This window comes from Notothenia rossii (assembly GCF_949606895.1).
Source record: "Notothenia rossii genome assembly, chromosome: 3".
Lineage (NCBI taxonomy): Eukaryota > Metazoa > Chordata > Actinopteri > Perciformes > Nototheniidae > Notothenia > Notothenia rossii.
This window is the reverse complement of record NC_136901.1, coordinates 44,117,055-44,137,054: the sequence shown is the minus strand read 5'-3', so window position 1 is coordinate 44,137,054 and position 20,000 is coordinate 44,117,055. Positions and strand designations below refer to the sequence as shown.

Below are 20,000 nucleotides of genomic sequence, written 5' to 3'. Positions count from 1 at the left end.
GATTTCCAGGATTTTCAGGATTTAAAAGTTGAGCAATGTTCAACTTTTGAAGCTGAGGTGGAAGCGTCAGCCAATCAAATCTTGTTTATACAAATCTGACAGTACAAGCGCTAGCCAATCAAACCGCGTGCAAGCTGGGAGTGACATACCGCAGTTCATTTTCTATATTCCTAAAAATTGAGGAGAAATTAGTTATTGCGGTAGCAAATCACCCGGTTCTTTATGACCAGTCCCTATTAACTTACCGGGATGCAAACCGGAGGAACCAGGCATGGAGGGAGGTGGCAGAGACAGTGGGTGCAACTGGTAGGTTTTTGCCTGTTTGGGGATTTTATATCCAGTTTACTTCGTTTTAACATTGCTCTTGCTTTGTATGTCGGGGGCGGGAGATTCATGTGATTGGTTGTTGGTCGCAAAAAATCCCGAAGCTTTCAGACACGCCCACCTTTTTTTAACGCGGCTGTGTGGACGTACCGTGACTGTGTGTGTGTATGAGACTGTGTGTGTGAGAGAGACTGCGTGTGAGAGACTGTCTGTGTATATGAGACTGTCTGTGTATATGAGACTGTCTGTGTGAGAGACTGTGTGTGTGTGAGACTGTGTGTGTGTGTGTGTGTGTGTGTGTGTGTGTGTGTGTGTGTGTGTGTGTGCAGCATCTTCACTTCCTGTCTCTGAGCAGCAGAGGGCGCTACAACACAGGGAACTGCAATACTAATAAATATTTTAAAACACATTTAAAAAATCAATCTGTAGCCGTTTTGATTACAACTTCTTCATTTGAAGGATTAGCTGCTTTTCCCTGACTAATCTCATTTAATTGTTTTGACTGCTTGATATGGGAATATATCATAGGGACAACCATACATACATGAAGGAATAAACAATGTGCCGGATAATTAAAAGTGACAATAATAATGTGTTGCAGTCCTACTAATGAAAGCAGTTCAGCACAAACTGCACCCTCTAATATGAGGTTACAGTTGAATAAACACAAACTAAACTTCATTATTTATTATGAAATTACCATCTGATTAAACTGCATTAGCTCCGTGTGCTTAATATCTTTATTTATAATACGCTCGGGGCTCATTCATTTCAGACTCAAATTTTATTCCAATCACAGCGAGATGGACGTTAATGAACCTAAAACTATTATATTTATGTATTTTAATTATCTGTACTGCAGGGTTGTTTTTGAAGTGGACTGTGCATTAGCATCGGTGCAAATCAATGAGCAGCCCTGCACACTTTCTTATCAATATGGTACAGAACCTTGATCCGTCATGTGTTTTATTCACTGCATTAAACTCAAACACATCTCATTATTTTATTTACTAACAGATTGTTTTTCCCCTCAGGACATTTTGGAAAATAATCCTGTTTTTAATCAATTTAAAGCTCGATTGTTTTAAAATTAACAAATAAAAACAATGTATATATATATACATAAATAATAAAATAACACAAATTAAATTAAGAAATTTAATCAAAAAAATAATTATTTTTAAATAAATACAACTATTAAATTAAATATAGAAAATATGTTAAATATATAATAAAAATACAGATTTACAATATTTATTTTAAATATAAAACAGCCTTAAATGCATTTGATCTATCTTATATTTTCGTTTTATTGATTTACTATTATATGTTTGTTTTTATTCTTATATCAATATATATTATCTGTTGATATTTTTTTAAGGCAGATGCCCTGTGGGCCATCTAAGCTAATTTACAGATAGCCCTGAGCCCAATAGAGATTGCTGTTTAATCTGACGGAAAATATATCATTCAAAAGAGAGAAAAAAGCTTATTAAACTAGACGAACGCTCAACACAGGCGATGACGTCACGTTTGCGCGTCCCCGCGAACAGGGCTTCAATCTACGGCAGGGCTTCAATCTACTTAAAACAGCTGTAAACAAAATGGCAGGCAAGCAGCATGAAACAAACAAAAGGGCCAAAAGGGCACCGGTTGACAAATAACCAAACAAAAGGAGGACTCTAAGAAAGGAGTCTAAAGACATACAGGGAAAATGAATACTAATATACTAAATAAAGAACGAAACAAAACCTCACTCTAAAAGTGGTACAACTAACACAAAGAATCTATACAAAAACACAGCTAAACTAAAGGCAACCATCAACGAATCCTAAACTACTCTAAACACTAACTAAGCTACTCTACACTCTAACTAACCTACTCTAGACACTAACTAAGCTACTCTAAACTCTAACTAACCTACTCTAAACACTAACTAAGCTACTCTAAACACTAACTAAGCTACTCTAAACACTAACTAAGCTACTCTACACTCTAACTAACCTACTCTAAACACTAACTAAGCTACTCTACACTCTAACTAACCTACTCTAGACACTAACTAAGCTACTCTACACTCTAACTAAGCTACTCTACACTCTAACTAACCTACTCTAGACACTAACTAAGCTACTCTACACTCTAACTAAGCTACTCTAGACACTAACTAAGCTACTCTACACTCTAACTAAGCTACACTCTTAACTAACCTACTCTAGACACTAACTAAGCTACTCTAAACACTAACTAAGCTACTCTACACTCTAACTAACCTACTCTAGACACTAACTAAACTACTCTAAACACTAACTAAGCTACTCTAAACACTAACTAAACTACTCTAGACACTACTAATCACATAAGTTTAATGCCAGAACAAAGAGCAAGTAGCGAGAGGCATCTGTCCACATACAGAGCCTCCAGAATGATGATTGTCCCCAAGCTTTGTAATAATCTCCAGCAGGTGTGCGCCGGCTGTGCGCTGCGATTGGAGTGCGTCGGGCCCGGCGTGCTCCAATCGCAATCTTCAAGGGCGGACCAGGAGATGGCAGCCAATGCCGGGAGGGCAACCGCACAGCTCATTTACATAGAACACACACAGCTGAAAACACTCAGACGACCAGGAAGGCAGCAGCCGTAACACTCCCCCCCTTAAGACACAAACCCACAGGTTTTGTGAACCTAAGCACACTAACGAAATTCCTAAAAACACACATTCATCACAAACTCAACCTGACACACTAACGTCACAAACTCAATCTGACACACTAACATCTCAAACTCAACCTGACACACTAACATCTCAAACTCAACCTGACACACTAACATCTCAAACTCAACCTGACACACTAACATCTCAAACTCAACCTGACACACTAACATCTCAAACTCAACCTGGACAAGCATCGGCCAACACATTCTCTGAACCCTTTAATGACGGGTGTCTACTGTTGTAGTCCCGTACAGTCAGAGCCCATTACAGGAGACGCTGGTTGTGCTTGGACACGCTGGGGCAGAATATGAATGGATCGTAACATGTACACATCACAATTGGCCAAAGGCTGGGTCCAACATCAATCTTAAAATGTTGTAGAGCCAACACTAACACTAAGATTCGATACACGAGCTGACGCTCTCGGGTTACCGGGAGTGTGGAGAAGTCTAGAGGCTTGTCTGAGCCGGCGTGTTGCGCTGGTCTCATGACATCCTCACGAGGAGGAGGGGGAGCCACAATTTCTGGCTTCTCCTCGGACACAGCTTTATCTGAAGACACCGGCACAATCACAGGATCAGACAATGGGACATCGGAAACACTTTTACTCGCCTGTGCGTGTGTATGGGTGATCAGGCCAATACCGTTTGGCGGGGACATATTCTGCCGCTGTTCTTTACGCTTCAGAGCTGCGCAATTGGCGATGACATGTCCATGTTTGTGACAGTAAAAACACTCCCTCTCTTCTCTGCTCACGTTACACACATTTGTTGGCTGAGTAAATGGTGCGGCTGACCCACGGCGCGATCTCTCAGTAGAAACAGGGGAAAACACAGATTTATGCATTAACACATACTCATCAGCTAACACAGCGGCAGCAGAGAGAGAGTTTACCCTTTGTTTGTTCACGTACTCAGCAATGCGATCAGGCAAACACTTTTTAAACTCCTCCAACATGATCAATTCCCTCAGAGAAGAATAATCGGTAGCGTTACATGAAGCAATCCACTTAGCAAAACACATTCCCTTTTTCCTAGCGAACTCTACGTGCGTTTGATCAGGACTCTTCCTATAGTGTCTAAACTTTTGTCGGTAAGCTTCAGGAACTAACTCATACACTCTGAGGATGGCAACCTTTACTGAGTCATACTGCAGGCTGTCCTCTAACGTGAGAGCCGCAACTGCTTCCCGAGCTTTTCCATATAATTTGCACGTTACCATCAGAGCCCAAACTTCAACCGGCCACCGCAACGCCATAGCAATGCGCTCGAAGGCACCAAAATAGGCATCCACCTCATTCTCACAGAATGTTGGCACTAATGAAATGTTTTTACTCACGTCAAAGGCAGGTGGAGGAGGTGGAGATGGCAAGTTTCTTCCGGCAGAGTCAAAAGCACCGGATGCGCGCAGTTGGGAGTCCAGTTCCAGCCGACGCATCCGGATCTGGACTTCCTTATCTGCCTCGATTTTCTTTACCTCCAACTGAAACTGCCTGTCTTGTTGCCTGTCTTTTGCTTCCAACTGAAGTCGGGCGAGGCGGACTTTAAGTTTATTCCCTTCCCGGGAATCTGTACTACCAACCGGAGAGGGTGGACATTTACGAGGCGGCCTGAGCAGTGCTTCACACGGCTCGCCCCCCTCGCTGCCATCACTCTTTTCTTGGCTAAATGTAAACTCCGCCGCCTGCCTCTGATTTAACGGGTCTTCAGTTAAGGCGTTAGACCCTGGGAGCTCAGCGGGCACAGCCAGTACTAGTAATTCCCTTCTCACCATCTCATCCCCCACCAATGCCTTCAACTCTTCCTTTAACATCTGTTTAGCCACTGGGAGACCAAAATGTTGCGCTATCTCATATAAGTCGTCTCTAGGACACTGAACTAACTGCTCATGAGAAGGACAGACCAAAAACGACTCTAAATCAAAAGTTGCCATACTCAGCTAAAACTGCACACAACCTTACCCAATTGTTTTTAGCTGTACACAACCACTTATAACCCCAGGAATTAGTTAATATCCCGGACAAGCCCCCATGTGTTACGTTCTCTATTGGGCTAGGGGAACCAAAGGGAAATAACACAACCAGAGTGGAATTGGTATTAATTATAAGCGTTTATTTAAAACAGCTGTAAACAAAATGGCAGGCATGCAGCCTGAAACAAACAAAAGGGCCAAAAGGGCACAGGTTGACAAATAACCAAACAAAAGGAGGACTCTAAGAAAGGAGTCTAAAGACATACAGGGAAAATAAATACTAATATACTAAATAAAGAACGAAACAAAACCTCACTCTAAAAGTGGTACAACTAACACAAAGAATCTATACAAAAACACAGCTAAACTACAGGCAACCGTCACCGAATCCTAAACTATTCTAAACACTAACTAAGCTACGCTACACTCTAACTAAGCTACTCTAGACACTAACTAAGCTACTCTACACTCTAACTAAGCTACTCTAGACACTACTAATCACACAAGTTTAACCACAGAACAAAGAGCAAGTAGCGAGAGACATCTGTCCACATACAGAGCCTCCAGAATGATGATTGTCCCCAAGCTTTGTAGTCATCTCCAGCAGGTGTGCGCCGGCTGTGCGCTGCGATTGGAGTGCGTCGGGCCCGGCGTGCTCCAATCGCAATCTTCAGGGGCGGACCAAGAGATGGGAGCCAATGCCGGGAGGGCAACCGCGCATCTCATTTACATAGAACACACAGCTGAAAACACTCAGACGACCAGGAAGGCAGCAGCCATAACAGTAGCTAACAATGCTATTTTCCCCTCTTTGGCACTAATAAAGGTATTCTGATTCTGATTATTTACACTGGTTGTCCGTAGCTAAAAACGCTATTTACACCCGGATGTCTGTAGCTAACAATGCTATTTACACCGGGGTGTCCGTAGCTAACAATGCTATTTACACCCGGATGTCTGTAGCTAACAATGCTATTTACACCCGGATGTCTGTAGCTAACAATGCTATTTTCCCCTCTGTGGCACTAATAAAGGTATTCTGATTCTGATTATTTACACTGGTTGTCCGTAGCTAAAAACGCTATTTACACCCGGATGTCTGTAGCTAACAATGCTATTTACACCGGGGTGTCCGTAGCTAACAATGCTATTTACACCGGTTGTCCGTAGCTAACAATGCTATTTAAACCCGGATGTCTGTAGCTAACAATGCTATTTACACCCGGATGTCTGTAGCTAACAATGCTATTTACACCGGTTGTCCGTAGCTAACAATGCTATTTACACCGGGGTGTCCGTAGCTAACAATGCTATTTACACCCGGATGTCTGTAGCTAACAATGCTATTTACACCGGTTGTCCGTAGCTAACAATGCTATTTACACCCGGATGTCTGTAGCTAACAATGCTATTTACACCGGTTGTCCGTAGCTAACAACGCTATTTACACCCGGATGTCTGTAGCTAACAATGCTATTTACACCGGGGTGTCCGTAGCTAACAATGCTATTTACACCCAGGTGTCTGTGTATGTATCTTTAATACATACACATTTAATAATACATATGAAATATAAATAATAAAAACATTTTATTCAAAAATTGAAAAAAGCAGCCGTTGTTGAAATAAATAGGACAGACTAATAAAAAAAACCTTTCATGAATAAAAGTCTGAACCCCCCGCCTGCAGAGAGAGGGGACAGGCATCCAGCTGTGAGCGAGATGGTGTTTTAGTTGTCACTTGTAAACAAAAATGTGCATTGTGGGTAATACTGAAATGTCCCGCTGCGTCTCATCAGGAACCTTCAAACTTTGGGGTCAATCCATCCAGGTGAACTGGGCGGAGCCTGAGAAGGACGTCGACGAGGACGTGATGCAGAGAGTTAGAGTGCTCTATGTGAGTGTGTGTGTGTGAGAGAGCTCTAGGTGAGTGTGTGTGTCAGAGTGCTCTTGGTGAATGTGTGTGTGTGTGTGTGTGTGTGTGTGTGTGTGTGTGTGTGTGTGTGTGTGTGTGTGTGTGTGTGTGTGTGTGTGTGTGTGTGTGTGTGTGTGTGTGTGTGTGTGTGTGTGTGTGTGTGAGTGTGTGTATGTGTGAGTGCTCAACGTGAGCGTGTGTGTGAGTGGACACAATATTCACAGTATTTTCTTTCCTAGGTTTTTCTAATCTCTTGTTATTTTACAATCAGTTTACAGGTAAAACATGTGTATTGTGTCTGTCTTCACATCTCTGTCTCCGAGCCGCTCTATCAATAAAGTTTTCCCATCACACTCCTTCCCTCCCAGGTGCGTAACCTGATGCTGAGCACCTGTGAGGAGACTCTTCGTCAGGAGTTTTCTCATTTCCGCCCGGGCAGCGTTGAGCGCGTCAAAAAACTCACGGACTACGCCTTCGTTCACTACCGTTGCCGTGACGACGCCATCAGCGCGCTCAGCCTGATGAACGGCGCGCAGATCGACGGCGCCACCGTGGAAGTGACGCTTGCAAAACCTGCGGGACTCAAAGAGGGGCGGAGCCAAACCGCGCCGCCAGGGCCGGGGCGGAGCTACAGCAGCAGCAGGGGGTACCTGGGAGGCCAAAATGGAGGGGGAGGAGCCTATGTTCTCCACAGGGAGGGAGGGGGGAGGGACTCATGCTCCCCCCTCAGGAACATGCCCCTGCCGCCGCACCTGGGAAGCCCCTATTTCTCAGGTGAGTCATTTATTTTTTTTGTTATTTTATACATTTAATTGCAGAATATCCAAACATTGTTTTGTATTTTCTCTCCAAATTAAATTATTTCAACAGTGTTGCATGATGGGAGAATAACACTGACCTTATGTTTCTATTATAATTTACAGCAAAGCGTAAATTAAACTAATTAAATATCGAACCGAAGCAGAGAATCTGAATATTGAGGGTCGTTCAATGAAAGATGTTCCTCGCTCCCAGATACTAAACATCCTCTGTTCCCAGGAGAGAGAGAGAGAGAGAGAGATATTCTTTTCTTCCATCTCCGCAGCTTTTAGAGCTTTTGTCTCATCCATTAAAAATCCCCATTCATCTCCACTTATTGATAATAATCCGGCGATGAAGCAAAAAGTTTCAAGACGCCCGCAGACATCTGTGGAGATGAGAAAAGTTCCAGAGTTATCCCTCACACAAATGGACTGTGAAATATTAATGAGAGGAGAGACGTCACTGACTCTTCCTGTACTAACGCAGGAGAGGAATTTAAGAAGAAATATTGTGATCATTATATCCTTTGTAGCGCTGATTGTACTCGGAAGTAATGCTGGATCATAACTGTCTGAAGCCAGAGCTCTAAAATATAGCACGAGGGCAAGAGAGGGAGACATGTTATCAGTTTATGCTTTTTAGGGCTGATGGGAATTGATTAGATTTTTGACATTATTTTATATTTTTTTAATTATTTTGTATTTAATTTTAAATTATTTTTATATTTGAAATCATTTAATCTATTTTTTGGAAATAATGCTGTCTTAGGGGCAATACTGTGGCACTCATCTTATAAGATGTAAGATAAAGATAAGAGGTACTTCATTGACCCCGAATTGGGAAATGTTTGCGTTGCAGCAGCATCACAAACAACACAACAAAACAAGGCATTAGTAAGTAGATATTTAAGAGTAGAAATAAACAATACTGGGTCGTGACCGAAAGAACGAGATCGCAGATACAAGCGGCCGAGATGGGTTTTCTCCGCAGGGTGGCTGGCGTCTCCCTTAGGGATAAGGTGAGAAGTTCAGTCATCCGGGAGGGACTCGGAGTTGAACCGCTCCTCCTTCGCGTCGAAAGGAGCCAGTTGAGGTGGTTCGGGCTAGGGCTGAACGATTAATCCATTTTAAATCGAAATCGCGATTTTAAATGATGCGATTATCAAATCGCAAAGCCTCCGATTTTTTTGTACCTTTTTTTTTTTTTACAATTTTTTTTTTTTCTTCTTGTGTGTCAGTCATCCACACCAATCAGAAGTGCTGTGCTCCACATGTACCAGCCATTGTTAACCAATCAGAAGTGGCCCATGATAGAAGGTGATAGACAGATTGATCCAATCACCTGCCATGTGCTTTTGAAAGTGCCTGCCCTTTCCAAAGGTCTTCCAATGGAGCTTTTAGTTGGGTCCAGGACCTCAATCCCATGACCATTCTCTGGCTAACATGTTTTGACGATTGATTTGACATCTATGGACCTTTTAGAAAAAATTTAGAAACACGGTCCCTCGAAAATTTGCCGGCATTTTTTGCTAGGGGGCCAAATCCACAATGGCCGCCGGCGCCATCTTGAAAAATTTACTTTTGAACCAGAGCACCTACAATCAAGTGTAAATACACTTTTTGCACTGAATCTACCATGGGGAAACCGATTCTGACATCAGTTTGACGATAAAATGTAGTTTTGACCAAAACATCCAAGATGGCCGCCAGCGCCATCTGAAAAAGTAACTTTTGAACCCCATCACCTACAATCAAGTGTAAATACACTTTTTGCACTGATTTGACCATGGGGATTCCGATTCTGACATCATTTTGACGTTATAACATCATTTTTACCCAGATATCCAAGATGGCTGCCATATGCTGGAGTGAAAAGTAACATAAAATGAAAGCAATTCATAGTGTATGATAACGACTTCCGGATGTGCTTTGCCGTGTGAAGACGTGCGTGCGGGAGCTCCGTGTAAAAGTAGTCAATAATTTTTAACATCGACACATTTCTATCAACTGGGAGGGTTGGACGCATAACGTTTGGTTTTGGGAGCTGAGAGGTGAATTTTTGGTGCAGTTTGGGACCGAAGATGACTTCTCGTTCGGCCCGAGCGGGGCGAGAGAGACAACGCATGGCGGGCAGCAGCACCAACAGGGCCTCCTCAGCTAGCAGTGACGCAGCTAGCCCACTACGTGCTAACATTGAAATACCTCCGTGGGCTAAGGACATGATGTCGGAGATTAAAAAAGCCAACGACGGAATAACTAAATACAGAGAAGAGACAAAGACCGAGATCACAAGGTATAAAGAAGAAATAGAAAAGGGAAGAAGAGAAATGATGGCCGAGATGCAAAAGTGGACTAAGAGTTTGGAGGAGAGCGCCGAGGCCCGGTTTGAGCTGCTGCGGGGAGAGGTGAAGCTGATTGGTGATAAAACTAGCAGTCTGGCAAACAGGATGAACGAACGAGGAAAAGAGGTGGATGCAACGTTAAATGAACAATCTGACGCTTTAATAGACATGGAGACGAGACTGAAAGAAATGGAGAAGGAGCTGCTGAAGCACAAGGGACGAAATGAAGACCTCGAGGCACGCTCACGGCGCAATAACATCCGGGTCGTGGGGGTCAGAGAAGGAGCCGAGGCAGGCAAGAAGCCGTCAGAGTTTATGGCTGGTTTACTGGAGGAAAAGTTGGGACTAGCAGCAACACCGACGCTGGACCTAGCACACCGGGCCCTCGGAGCGAGGCGAGACGGGAATGTAGGACCACCGAGAGCCTTCGTAGTGAGGTGCCATTACTACACAGAGAAAGAGGAGATACTGAGGAAGGCGAGGGAAATGGAGAGAACACCCGAGGGTCGGAGCGGAAACATTCACATCTTCCCAGACTTCACCCAGGAGGTAAACAACAAGAGGACGGCCTTCAGAGAAGCGAGAGGCCTCCTGCGGTCCTGCACGGGGGTCAGATACGGGTTGCGATACCCGGCAACCCTGGTGATCACGCCAGAAGGAGGACAAACAAAGACCTTTGAGAACCCGAAAAACGCTGTGGATTATATCAGAAAGGAACTGAGCCCCGGGTGAAACAATGGACTGCCTTGATTCCGGCTAAGGACCAACCTCCAGTCGTTATTCAGAGCTCCGTTGTTGCTGTGGGGGGATCGGGGACCTGGCCGCCAGCATATATATGGTTTGTACCTTATGGAGCTGGCCTCCAGTAGTTATTCAGGGCTGTGTTGTTACTGTGTGTAGTTAGGAGACCTGGACTCCAGTAGTTATTCAAAGCATATTTTTATAAACCTAATTCTTTTTGGGAGCTACTGTTGCCCTCCCTCATATTACGGTTGTACGCTATTCAAGGTTTAAGGGACTATTGATCCTCGCTGCCACTGTTGCATACCTTTTATGGTATTACTGTTTATTTTTATTTCATTACTGTGCCTTATTCAGGGTCTCATTGTTCGAGCCCCCCCCTCCCTCGTTTGTTTTTCTTTTCCCATTAGGGGATTGAGTCAAAAGGGTGATGTTATGATTCTGATAATGTGAAATACACGGAGCCGCACACGGTTAGCTCGATGTGCAGGAGATGGTGGACCGGTTGGACACAGCAGTGCTCGCTGAAGAGCATTGTATTTATGATTATATATGTTATGTGTTATATGTTGATTGTATCTGTGTGGTTGATCCCCACCCCCCCCCCTTCCTTCCCAGTCCCCCTCTTTTTTCTTTTTCTTTTGCTGCCAAGACTTCAAGGTGCTATCCGGATAATGGGTACCATAGGGGTGCAATGGTGACATTGGGCTACAGTCTCCTGATATGTCACCAATCATGGATCCAAGCAGAATGGACACAAAACTGATGAGCTGGAACGTGAGGGCGATCAATAAGCCAGCGAAACGGAGTAAGGTATTTTCACATTTGAGAGACCAGGGCGTAGGGATAGTTTATTTACAGGAGACACATTTGTTGAATAAGGACCACCTTAAGCTCTGTAGGGGGGGATTTACTCAGGTCTATCATTCAAACTTCAATGGTAAGAGCCGGGGAGTGGCCATCCTTATACACAGGAATGTACAATTTATAGAAACAACCACTATAAGAGATAAGCATGGCCGGTATATTATTGTGGTTGGAAAACTGTTCAACATCCCGGTGGTGTTGGCAAATTTATATGCTCCCAATTGGGATAATGTTCAATTTTTTAAGGACCTATTTTCATTATTACCTAATTTGGATACCCATAATCTGATTCTAGGAGGTGACTTAAACTGTGTCCTCGATTCAACTCTGGACCGCTCTAGCCCAACATCCAAGGTATTAAGTAATTCAGCACAATGCATTAATTCTTTTTGCGAGGTATATGGTATGTTTGATCCATGGAGATTCGTAAATCCAACCTCCAGGCAGTACTCTTTTTACTCTCCACCACATCGGACATATACTAGAATTGATTACTTCTTATTAGATAATAAACTGACCTCTATGGTAATGCATATAGAATACTCTGGTATTGTAATATCCGACCACAGCCCAGTCATATTGAGACTTCACTTTCCTGAAAACACGCCACCTCAGAGAATGTGGCGTCTTAATAACAGGCTATTGGCAGATGACGATTTTACAAAATTCATAAATTCGCAAATAGACTTTTTCTTAGAGCTTAATGATACCCCTGACATAAGTAGTGGCATTTTGTGGGAATCCTTAAAAGCGTATATACGAGGGCAAATAATTTCATTTAATGCTGGTGACAGGAAGAGAAAGATGAAACGTATTACAGAATTAACTAGGGAAATAAAAGAAGTCGACCTGGTAAACTCTACAGCTCCCTCTGAGGAGCTACATAGAAAGCGGATCTTGCTACAAACTGAATATGATGTCTTAACGAATCAACGCGAGGTGGATCTATATCTTAGGTCCAGACAGGATCTCTATGAGCATGGTGAGCGTGCGGGTAAGCTCCTGAGCCACCAGCTGAAGCAATCAGCGGCTGCTGGCATGATAGTGGAGATAGGTGATAATCAAGGTAACAAAATTATTGATCAGAAAGGTATTAACAACCAATTTAAGTCTTTTTATAAGGATCTGTATACCTCAGAAATAAATGACAACGAGCGAGTGAAGAACTTCTTTGAGAATCTAGAAATGCCATCCATAAAGAGGGCAGAAAGGGATAGATTAGAGGGACCTCTGACTACGAGGGAGATAGAGAAGGCAATTCGGAATATGAAGACGGGTAAAGCGCCGGGCCCAGATGGGTTCCCAAGTGAATTTTATAAGACATTTGCGCCTAAACTTGTACCCCTACTCTGTAAAGTATATGAAGAGGCCCTTGAAAAGAATACTTTACCTCAAACAATGTCACAGGCTATGATCTCCGTGCTCCTTAAGAAGAATAAAGATCCGCTTAAATGCGAATCGTACCGCCCAGTGAGTTTACTTGGTTGTGACTATAAGATATTGACCAAAGTACTGGCAGCTAGGATTGAGCCTGTGGCAAGTGGGATAATACATCCTGATCAGACAGGGTTCGTGGCTGGTAGACAACTCTCCAGTAATCTCCGTCGCCTTTTCAACGTGATATACACTGGGGATGACAACATTGAGCCTGAGATTGTATTATCCCTAGATGCTCACAAAGCCTTTGATAGAATAGAGTATTTTTACCTGTTCACGGCTCTCGAGAAGTTTGGATTTGGTCCTAAATTCCTTTCATGGATACAGATAATATATGCAAGCCCCCAGGCTATGGTAAGAACGAACAATGTGATATCTGAATTCTTTCCCCTGTTTCGGGGAACAAGGCAGGGGTGCCCTTTGTCACCCCTGCTCTTCGATATGGCAATTGAGCCCCTTGCAATAATGCTGAGGAGTGCTGTTGGACTTGGGGGAATACGCAGGGGGATGCAAAGCCATAAGCTTTCGCTATACGCTGATGACCTCCTCCTTTTCCTGTCAAACCCTATCATAAGCGTCCCAGTGGTTCTGGATATTATTGACGGCTTCGGGAAGGTCTCAGGGTACAAAATTAATCTAGAGAAAAGTGTCCTTTTCCCAATTAATAAGCAGGCGAGGAGACTGTCATTTCAGGCCTATCCTTTCACAACACATAAAGATAAGTTTACCTACTTAGGTATTAATGTAACAAGTAAATACAAAGATCTATTTAATCATAACTTTAAGATAACACTGGATAAGGCAAAATTAGACATGGAACGATGGTCAACTCTCCCCCTATCATTAGCAGGGAAGATCAATTCTGTTAAAATGAATATAATGCCACGGTTCCTTTATTTGTTTCAGACGATTCCGGCTTTCATTCCTAAATCATTTTTTAAGGAACTGAATAAATGTACATCCACCTTCATCTGGAATAAAACGGTCCCCCGGATAAGAAGAGAGTTCCTTGAGAGACAGAGGGAAGAGGGAGGCCTGGCTCTACCAAATTATATGCACTATTATTGGGCCGCCAATATACATAAGTTGTTGTTTTGGGTCTCGCAGCTAGACGATGATGAAACCCCAGTGTGGGTACATATGGAAAGATATGCATCTAGCCCAGTGTCCCTGCGCTCCCTGGTCTGTGCTCCTCTGCCTTTAAGCAAACACCTTTACACTAATAACCCTGTTGTACATGATTCTATTAAGATATGGATCCAGTTCAGAACACATTTTAAAAACAGAAACGCCCTCCTATCTGCTCCCGTTTATGGCAATCATTTGTTTACCCCGGCCCTTGGGGGAGCAGCGTTTAGAGAATGGCATAGAGCTGGGGTGGAATGTGTTAGAAATCTTTTTAAAGATGGGATATTTATGTCGGCTGCTCAACTGGAGAAGGAGTATGGGATTTCCTCAAAGACTAATTACCTCAGATTTTTTCAGGTTCGAGAATTTGTTAAAAAAACATTCTCTTCATCCCTCGTTCTCCCACAGAGTGGATGGATTGATGAGCTATTGGATACGAACCCGACCTTTAAAGGGGTGGTTTCCAGGATTTATGTCAATATCCAGAGGGTGGCTTCCCCATCCCTTGATCTCATAAAAAGGAAATGGGAGGAGGAATTGGAGTTGGACATATCAGAGGTGGACTGGGGTAGGGCAGTGGATCTAATACATTCTTCTTCCATATGTGTTAGACATGGATTAATACAGTTTAAAGTGTTACACAGACTTCATTTCTCAAGGGACAAACTGGCAAGAATCTACCAGGGGACTGATCCGACTTGCCCTAGATGTAAACAGGTGCCAGCTAATTTATGCCACATGTTCTGGTCTTGTCCCAGGCTGAAAGATTTTTGGACCAAAATCTTTACAGCCTTCTCATCTATTTATAATAAAAATATAGAGCCTGGCCCTCTGACAGCCATCTTTGGTGTGGCACCAGAGGAAGCAGGACTAACAACTGCTCAGAAGAAAGCAATGGCATTCTCGTTATTGTTGGCCAGGAGGTTGATTTTATTTAACTGGATAAAGACAACACCACCATCTCATAAACGATGGATAGAGGAGGTAATGACACATCTTAAATTGGAGCACCTTAGATTTACATTGCAGGGCAACACTAAGAAGTTTTATAAGGTCTGGCAGCCTTTTATCGCCCATCTTGAACGGGAGCTTTCATCTGCTTCAACATAACTGGCAGCACCCCCCCCCCCCCACCCCCTCACCCCTCCTTTATTTTTATTTTTATTATTATTATTTTTATTTTTATTTTTATTTTATTTTATTTTATTTTATTTATTTATTTTTATTTATTTTTTTATTTATTTTTTTTTATTTTTATTTTCTTCTGTCGGACATTGTTGTTTATTTATGCATTTTAACCTAAGAATGCCTGTCTTGTTATTGTTCCTTTAGTTTAGACCTGTATTTAGGTGAGTATGTGATGTGTATTTTGAGTCTTGTTATTTTGTGTTGTACTGGATGTGTGTTTGTATACAAAAATCAATAAAAACACTTTGATTATTATTATAGTGTATGATAACAAAATCTATCTTTAATAGTTGTAACTAAAAACAAATGAAAACAAACTTATAAAACAGTTATACAATGTATAATTGTCACATAATATGGTACTTCCATAAATGAAAATAATCACAGTACTGCATACATTTCTAACTTAAACGTCACTGATAATGTTCTGTAGCTTAGGAAGCCAAGCTATATGGTTAATCTAATCTGAATCGGAGCTTTCAGATGCACTGTATTCGGAAGAATCAGATTCCGACGAATATACGCTCCTCTGTTCATCATTGGATCTGTCTTCATCCCATTCGTTGTCATCTTCTTCGCTATCGTCAGCTTCTCCTGGTGCAGGTAGGGTCACCGGAAGAGCAGGAAGTGTGTGACGAACAGGGCGACAGCGGCCACCCACCAGCTCCCACCCATGCCCGAGTGGAGACGGATGCTTCCTCAGGGCAGGGTGGCGCCAGGTAGTTGGCACGTAGCACATGTTGGCGGAGACTATCTCCATCCGGAGGAAGCCGGATGAAGGACTTCTTCTTCATGATCTTCCACTTAGCGGCGCGAGCCTCAGCCATGGAGCTGCTCTTCTTATCCCCATAGACCACATCTCGGGTGAACTGGAAAAGTCCTTCTATCACGTCCTCCTCCATGATAAGACCATCTCCGCACCGACCGAGCTGCTGTCTCGCTATAGGGCTCTTCGCCACCTTGGCATACAGGGACATCTTACCCTTGCCGTAGAAACCCGAGTTTGCATCGCAACCGGTCATACAATGCAACTGCACAATGCAGTCTGCCATCTCGTCAGTAACCAGGCCACTACAGGAGAACATATCCTGTTTTCTCTTGATGCAGAGCATACCGGGTAGCTGATGCGAGAGAAATGCTGCCGCTACATAGGCATCGGTATCAGCTGTATCAATAACAACCGGGTCATTACAGCCTGACTCCCGCAGCAGTGCGTACGTTGAGAATAATATAGTATCAGCCTCCGACTGATCGAAGCTATAGTCCTGCATTGGTTGCTCGGTTGACAAGTTCGTACAGCGGGAGCCAACGGAGTACACAATCTCTTGGTTGACTCTCTGTGCTACGTCGGTTAGGTAGCTGCATATCAGTGCTTGCATCCGCCCCTTGTTGCTACTGCTACACAGCAGCGTCTTGAATGATACAGCAGAGGGGAAGGGATCGCCCAATTTCATATAAGTGTTAGGGATATGTGCCTGGCCCTGCACCCTCATGTCCCGCTCGTCATCTTTAGTTGAGAATGCTGCATCATACGGGTCATTCACGCAGATGATACGTGTAGCGTATCCATGTACGTTGGTATAGTTTGATTGTGTGCATCAGGGCGGTCGCCATTCTCGTCAGTACGAGCAAGTACATGAATAATGCTCCGCTTGCGCTGAGCATCTGTACTTGATGAGGCAGCATCAGGCTCTGGGCGGATGGGAGGCTCACCACGCTGGATGGTCTTGTATGGTTTAACCGCCTGCAGCTCGGATACTTTCTCTATCAATGCTTTGGAAACAGTCTTGGCATCTTTGATACGTGCATCCACATCCTGGTCGTCCGGGATGTTTGTCTCGACCTCATCCTGCACACGATTTTCGACACGCTGCAGGAACATCCAATTAGTACGGTGTGCAGTGCCCCCTCCCGTCAGCGTGTCGTTGTGGAAGTCATCGTTGTCGATAATGCTAACACTGGGCTTCCCCTCCGCGATCTCGTTGGGGCACACTGCGCATCGTTCAAGGTCATGCATAGCCCAGATATCTCGCAGCAGGAGCACATTGGGGTAGCTTATACCTATTCCAAGCTTGTGAAAGGAGTCGACGAGCTCCTTGCTACGAGTTATACCATGAAGGGTGACTGTGGCATTGATGGTGGTAGTAGTTGGTCGCTTTGTGACATACTGCGTGATGATTGACGTGAGAGAGAGTGTGCTGGGAGACAGATCTAACTCCTTCTTGCCCCGCAAAGACGATAGCAGCTGTACCATGAGAGGGGAGAGCTCTTCTTCCTCCTCAAGCTCATCAACTCTCGGCGTCCACGGGACGAGTTGTACTGCCTTGATATCAGCCTGCAGTCGGGCGGCCACATTGTGCACCAGCTGCTCACTGCTAACACCAATGGAGGATAGCGCTGCTTCGACATATGAACCACACCCAGATGTGTCATAAACTAGGTCACTATGGTTCTTCTGAGGGCGGGAATGGAATCCAATCTTGTCCTCAAATTCCCGGATCAGGATGTCTTTTATGTAGGAAGACTTGACTCCAGATGTTTGGAAGCCATACCGAGACACGATCGAGCTGTAGTCTCGGAGGAGGCTTTGCAGTGACCGTAGCTCATGTTCCTCAAAGATAATAAATCTGATATGGTCGAAGAAGATGGTCTGAGCTTCGCGCAGACTTACATTGTTCATGAGTGGTAGCTTGTCGTCATCAGTCATCTTCTGATATGTACGAACATGTTTCAACCAGCATTTATGGTGATATCTAATCTCAAGTGCGTAGGGTTGATCACCTGCAGAATCAATCAGGCAGTTTATTCTGTCACGCATCACCGGATCGTACAGGGCCACTGTATGACTCTTAAAGGCCGCCCATGCATGATCATATGAAATGAGATTCAGCTTTGATTCTGGGTTCTTGGTCGTCTCCGCCTTGCAACACCAAACACATTTGGTTTTATCGTGTATCGCCCCTAGAGTAGATCGCAGTCGTTTGGCTGCTGGAGGTGCAGTTGGAGAAGGAACATCAGACACAGATGATGACTGAGCTTGGCATTCAACCTCTTGTTTCTTCTTTCTTTCGATGGCCTGCTCCAGTTTCTTCGCGCTTGATAGGGTGAACCTACACGTATCATGGACACATTGTCCACTGTGACCTTTACCCCAATCCACGGTTGAATGGACGGTCCCGAACTTGTCCAGACCACTCCATAACAGCGCCTTCTGTTCAAGATTGGCCCACACAGCTGCAGAAATGGCACCGGCGGCTTTATCGCAAAACCCTCCACACTGAAGAACACATGGAACTTTTGACATCGTCCTAGCTGTTCATATGCTGATAACTCTGTCTCTGGAAATATATAAAAATAAGACACAATTAGCTAAATGTACAATGTATAATTGAATGTACAATACACAATGAGTATAATTATTCGTATATATATAATGCTCATTCTTGATTAAAAGCTCTCGGTCGAGTGGTGCCTTCGCTTTCATTTTATGTTACTTTTCACTCCAGCATATGGCAGCCATCTTGGATATCTGGGTAAAAATGATGTTATAACGTCAAAATGATGTCAGAATCGGAATCCCCATGGTCAAATCAGTGCAAAAAGTGTATTTACACTTGATTGTAGGTGATGGGGTTCAAAAGTTACTTTTTCAGATGGCGCTGGCGGCCATCTTGGATGTTTTGGTCAAAACTACATTTTATCGTCAAACTGATGTCAGAATCGGTTTCCCCATGGTAGATTCAGTGCAAAAAGTGTATTTGCACTTGATTGTAGGTGCTCTGGTTCAAAAGTAAATTTTTCAAGATGGCGCCGGCGGCCATTGTGGATTTGGCCCCCTAGCAAAAAATGCCGGCAAATTTTCGAGGGACCGTGTTTCTAAATTTTTTCTAAAAGGTCCATAGATGTCAAATCAATCGTCAAAACATGTTAGCCAGAGAATGGTCACGGGATTGAGGTCCTGGACCCAACTATTTAGATGGTTTGGTGAAACAAACCACCTGAGTCAGGGTAGTAATGCTCCATCACATGTTTCTATTACAGGGTGAATCTCAAACTGGAGCTTGACTTTAAAGCAACCCAACGGAAGTTTCATGTAAGTTTAGTTCTTTCACTCGTAGCTCGGGCTGCGGGGGTGCTAGAGACGGGAGTACGTTGATACGACCTTCCTAGCCGGAGTTATGGCCGCATTTTACAATAAACTTCCGTTGGGTCGCTTAAAAACAAATATCGCAATTCAAATCGCAATATTTGTCAGGAAAATCTCAATTCGATTTTTTCCCAGGCACCTAGTTAGGATGCCACCTGGGCGCCTCCCTAGGGAGGTGTTCCAGGCACGTCCAGCTGGGAAGACACCGAGGGGTAGACCTAGGACCAGGTGGAGGGATTATATCTCTTCTGGCCTGGGAGCGCCTTGGGACCCCCCAGTCAGAGCTGGTTGATGAGGGGAAAGGAACGTTTGGGGCTCTCTGCTGGAACTGATACCTCCGAGACCGCTGGAGAAGATGGATGGAATAAACAATACTAGAATTGAAACATCTAAAAATAGAAAGTAGAAAATATACAGTAGACCGTGAA

At 43.8% G+C, this 20,000-nt stretch overlaps 3 protein-coding genes across 12 annotated transcripts in view; 2 read left to right on the top strand and 1 right to left on the bottom strand.

Moving 5' to 3' along the window:
* rbm46 (RNA binding motif protein 46) overlaps positions 1 to 20,000 on the top strand; it is a 31,047-nt gene that overhangs the window by 6,001 nt on the left and 5,046 nt on the right. For all 5 annotated transcript variants that reach the window (XM_079669552.1, XM_079669550.1, XM_079669553.1 and 2 more), the window contains exons 6-7: positions 6,807 to 6,904; positions 7,291 to 7,696. In XM_079669552.1, the coding sequence (XP_079525678.1) occupies positions 6,807 to 6,904; positions 7,291 to 7,696 (504 nt within the window). The remainder of the gene's footprint in view (positions 1 to 6,806; positions 6,905 to 7,290; positions 7,697 to 20,000) is intronic.
* LOC307031946 (uncharacterized protein) lies at positions 1,552 to 6,800 on the bottom strand. The gene is made up of 2 exons (XM_079669548.1): positions 2,535 to 6,800; positions 1,552 to 2,202 (listed from the first exon to the last, which is right to left on the bottom strand). The coding sequence occupies exon 1, from the start codon at positions 4,967 to 4,969 to the stop codon at positions 3,302 to 3,304; it is 1,668 nt and encodes a 555-aa protein (XP_079525674.1). The 5' UTR covers positions 4,970 to 6,800; the 3' UTR covers positions 1,552 to 2,202; positions 2,535 to 3,301.
* On the top strand, positions 7,714 to 15,398 carry LOC307031949 (uncharacterized protein). Of its 6 annotated transcripts, none has more exons than XM_079669557.1 (4): positions 7,722 to 10,902; positions 11,424 to 11,613; positions 11,968 to 12,026; positions 14,646 to 15,398. In XM_079669557.1, the coding sequence occupies exon 1, from the start codon at positions 9,804 to 9,806 to the stop codon at positions 10,794 to 10,796; it is 993 nt and encodes a 330-aa protein (XP_079525683.1). In that variant the 5' UTR covers positions 7,722 to 9,803; the 3' UTR covers positions 10,797 to 10,902; positions 11,424 to 11,613; positions 11,968 to 12,026; positions 14,646 to 15,398. The 6 variants fall into 6 exon arrangements, 5 of the variants coding, with proteins under 5 accessions (XP_079525683.1, XP_079525682.1, XP_079525685.1 ...); XM_079669556.1 differs by having other exon boundaries at positions 11,424 to 11,618; XM_079669559.1 differs by lacking the exon at positions 11,968 to 12,026.

Bases quoted from the DNA above. Each gene is read 5' to 3' on its own strand.
- LOC307031946 (XM_079669548.1), bottom strand. From the start codon at position 4,969: ATGGCAACTTTTGATTTAGAGTCGTTTTTGGTCTGTCCTTCTCATGAG.
- LOC307031949 (XM_079669559.1), top strand. From the start codon at position 9,804: ATGACTTCTCGTTCGGCCCGAGCGGGGCGAGAGAGACAACGCATGGCG.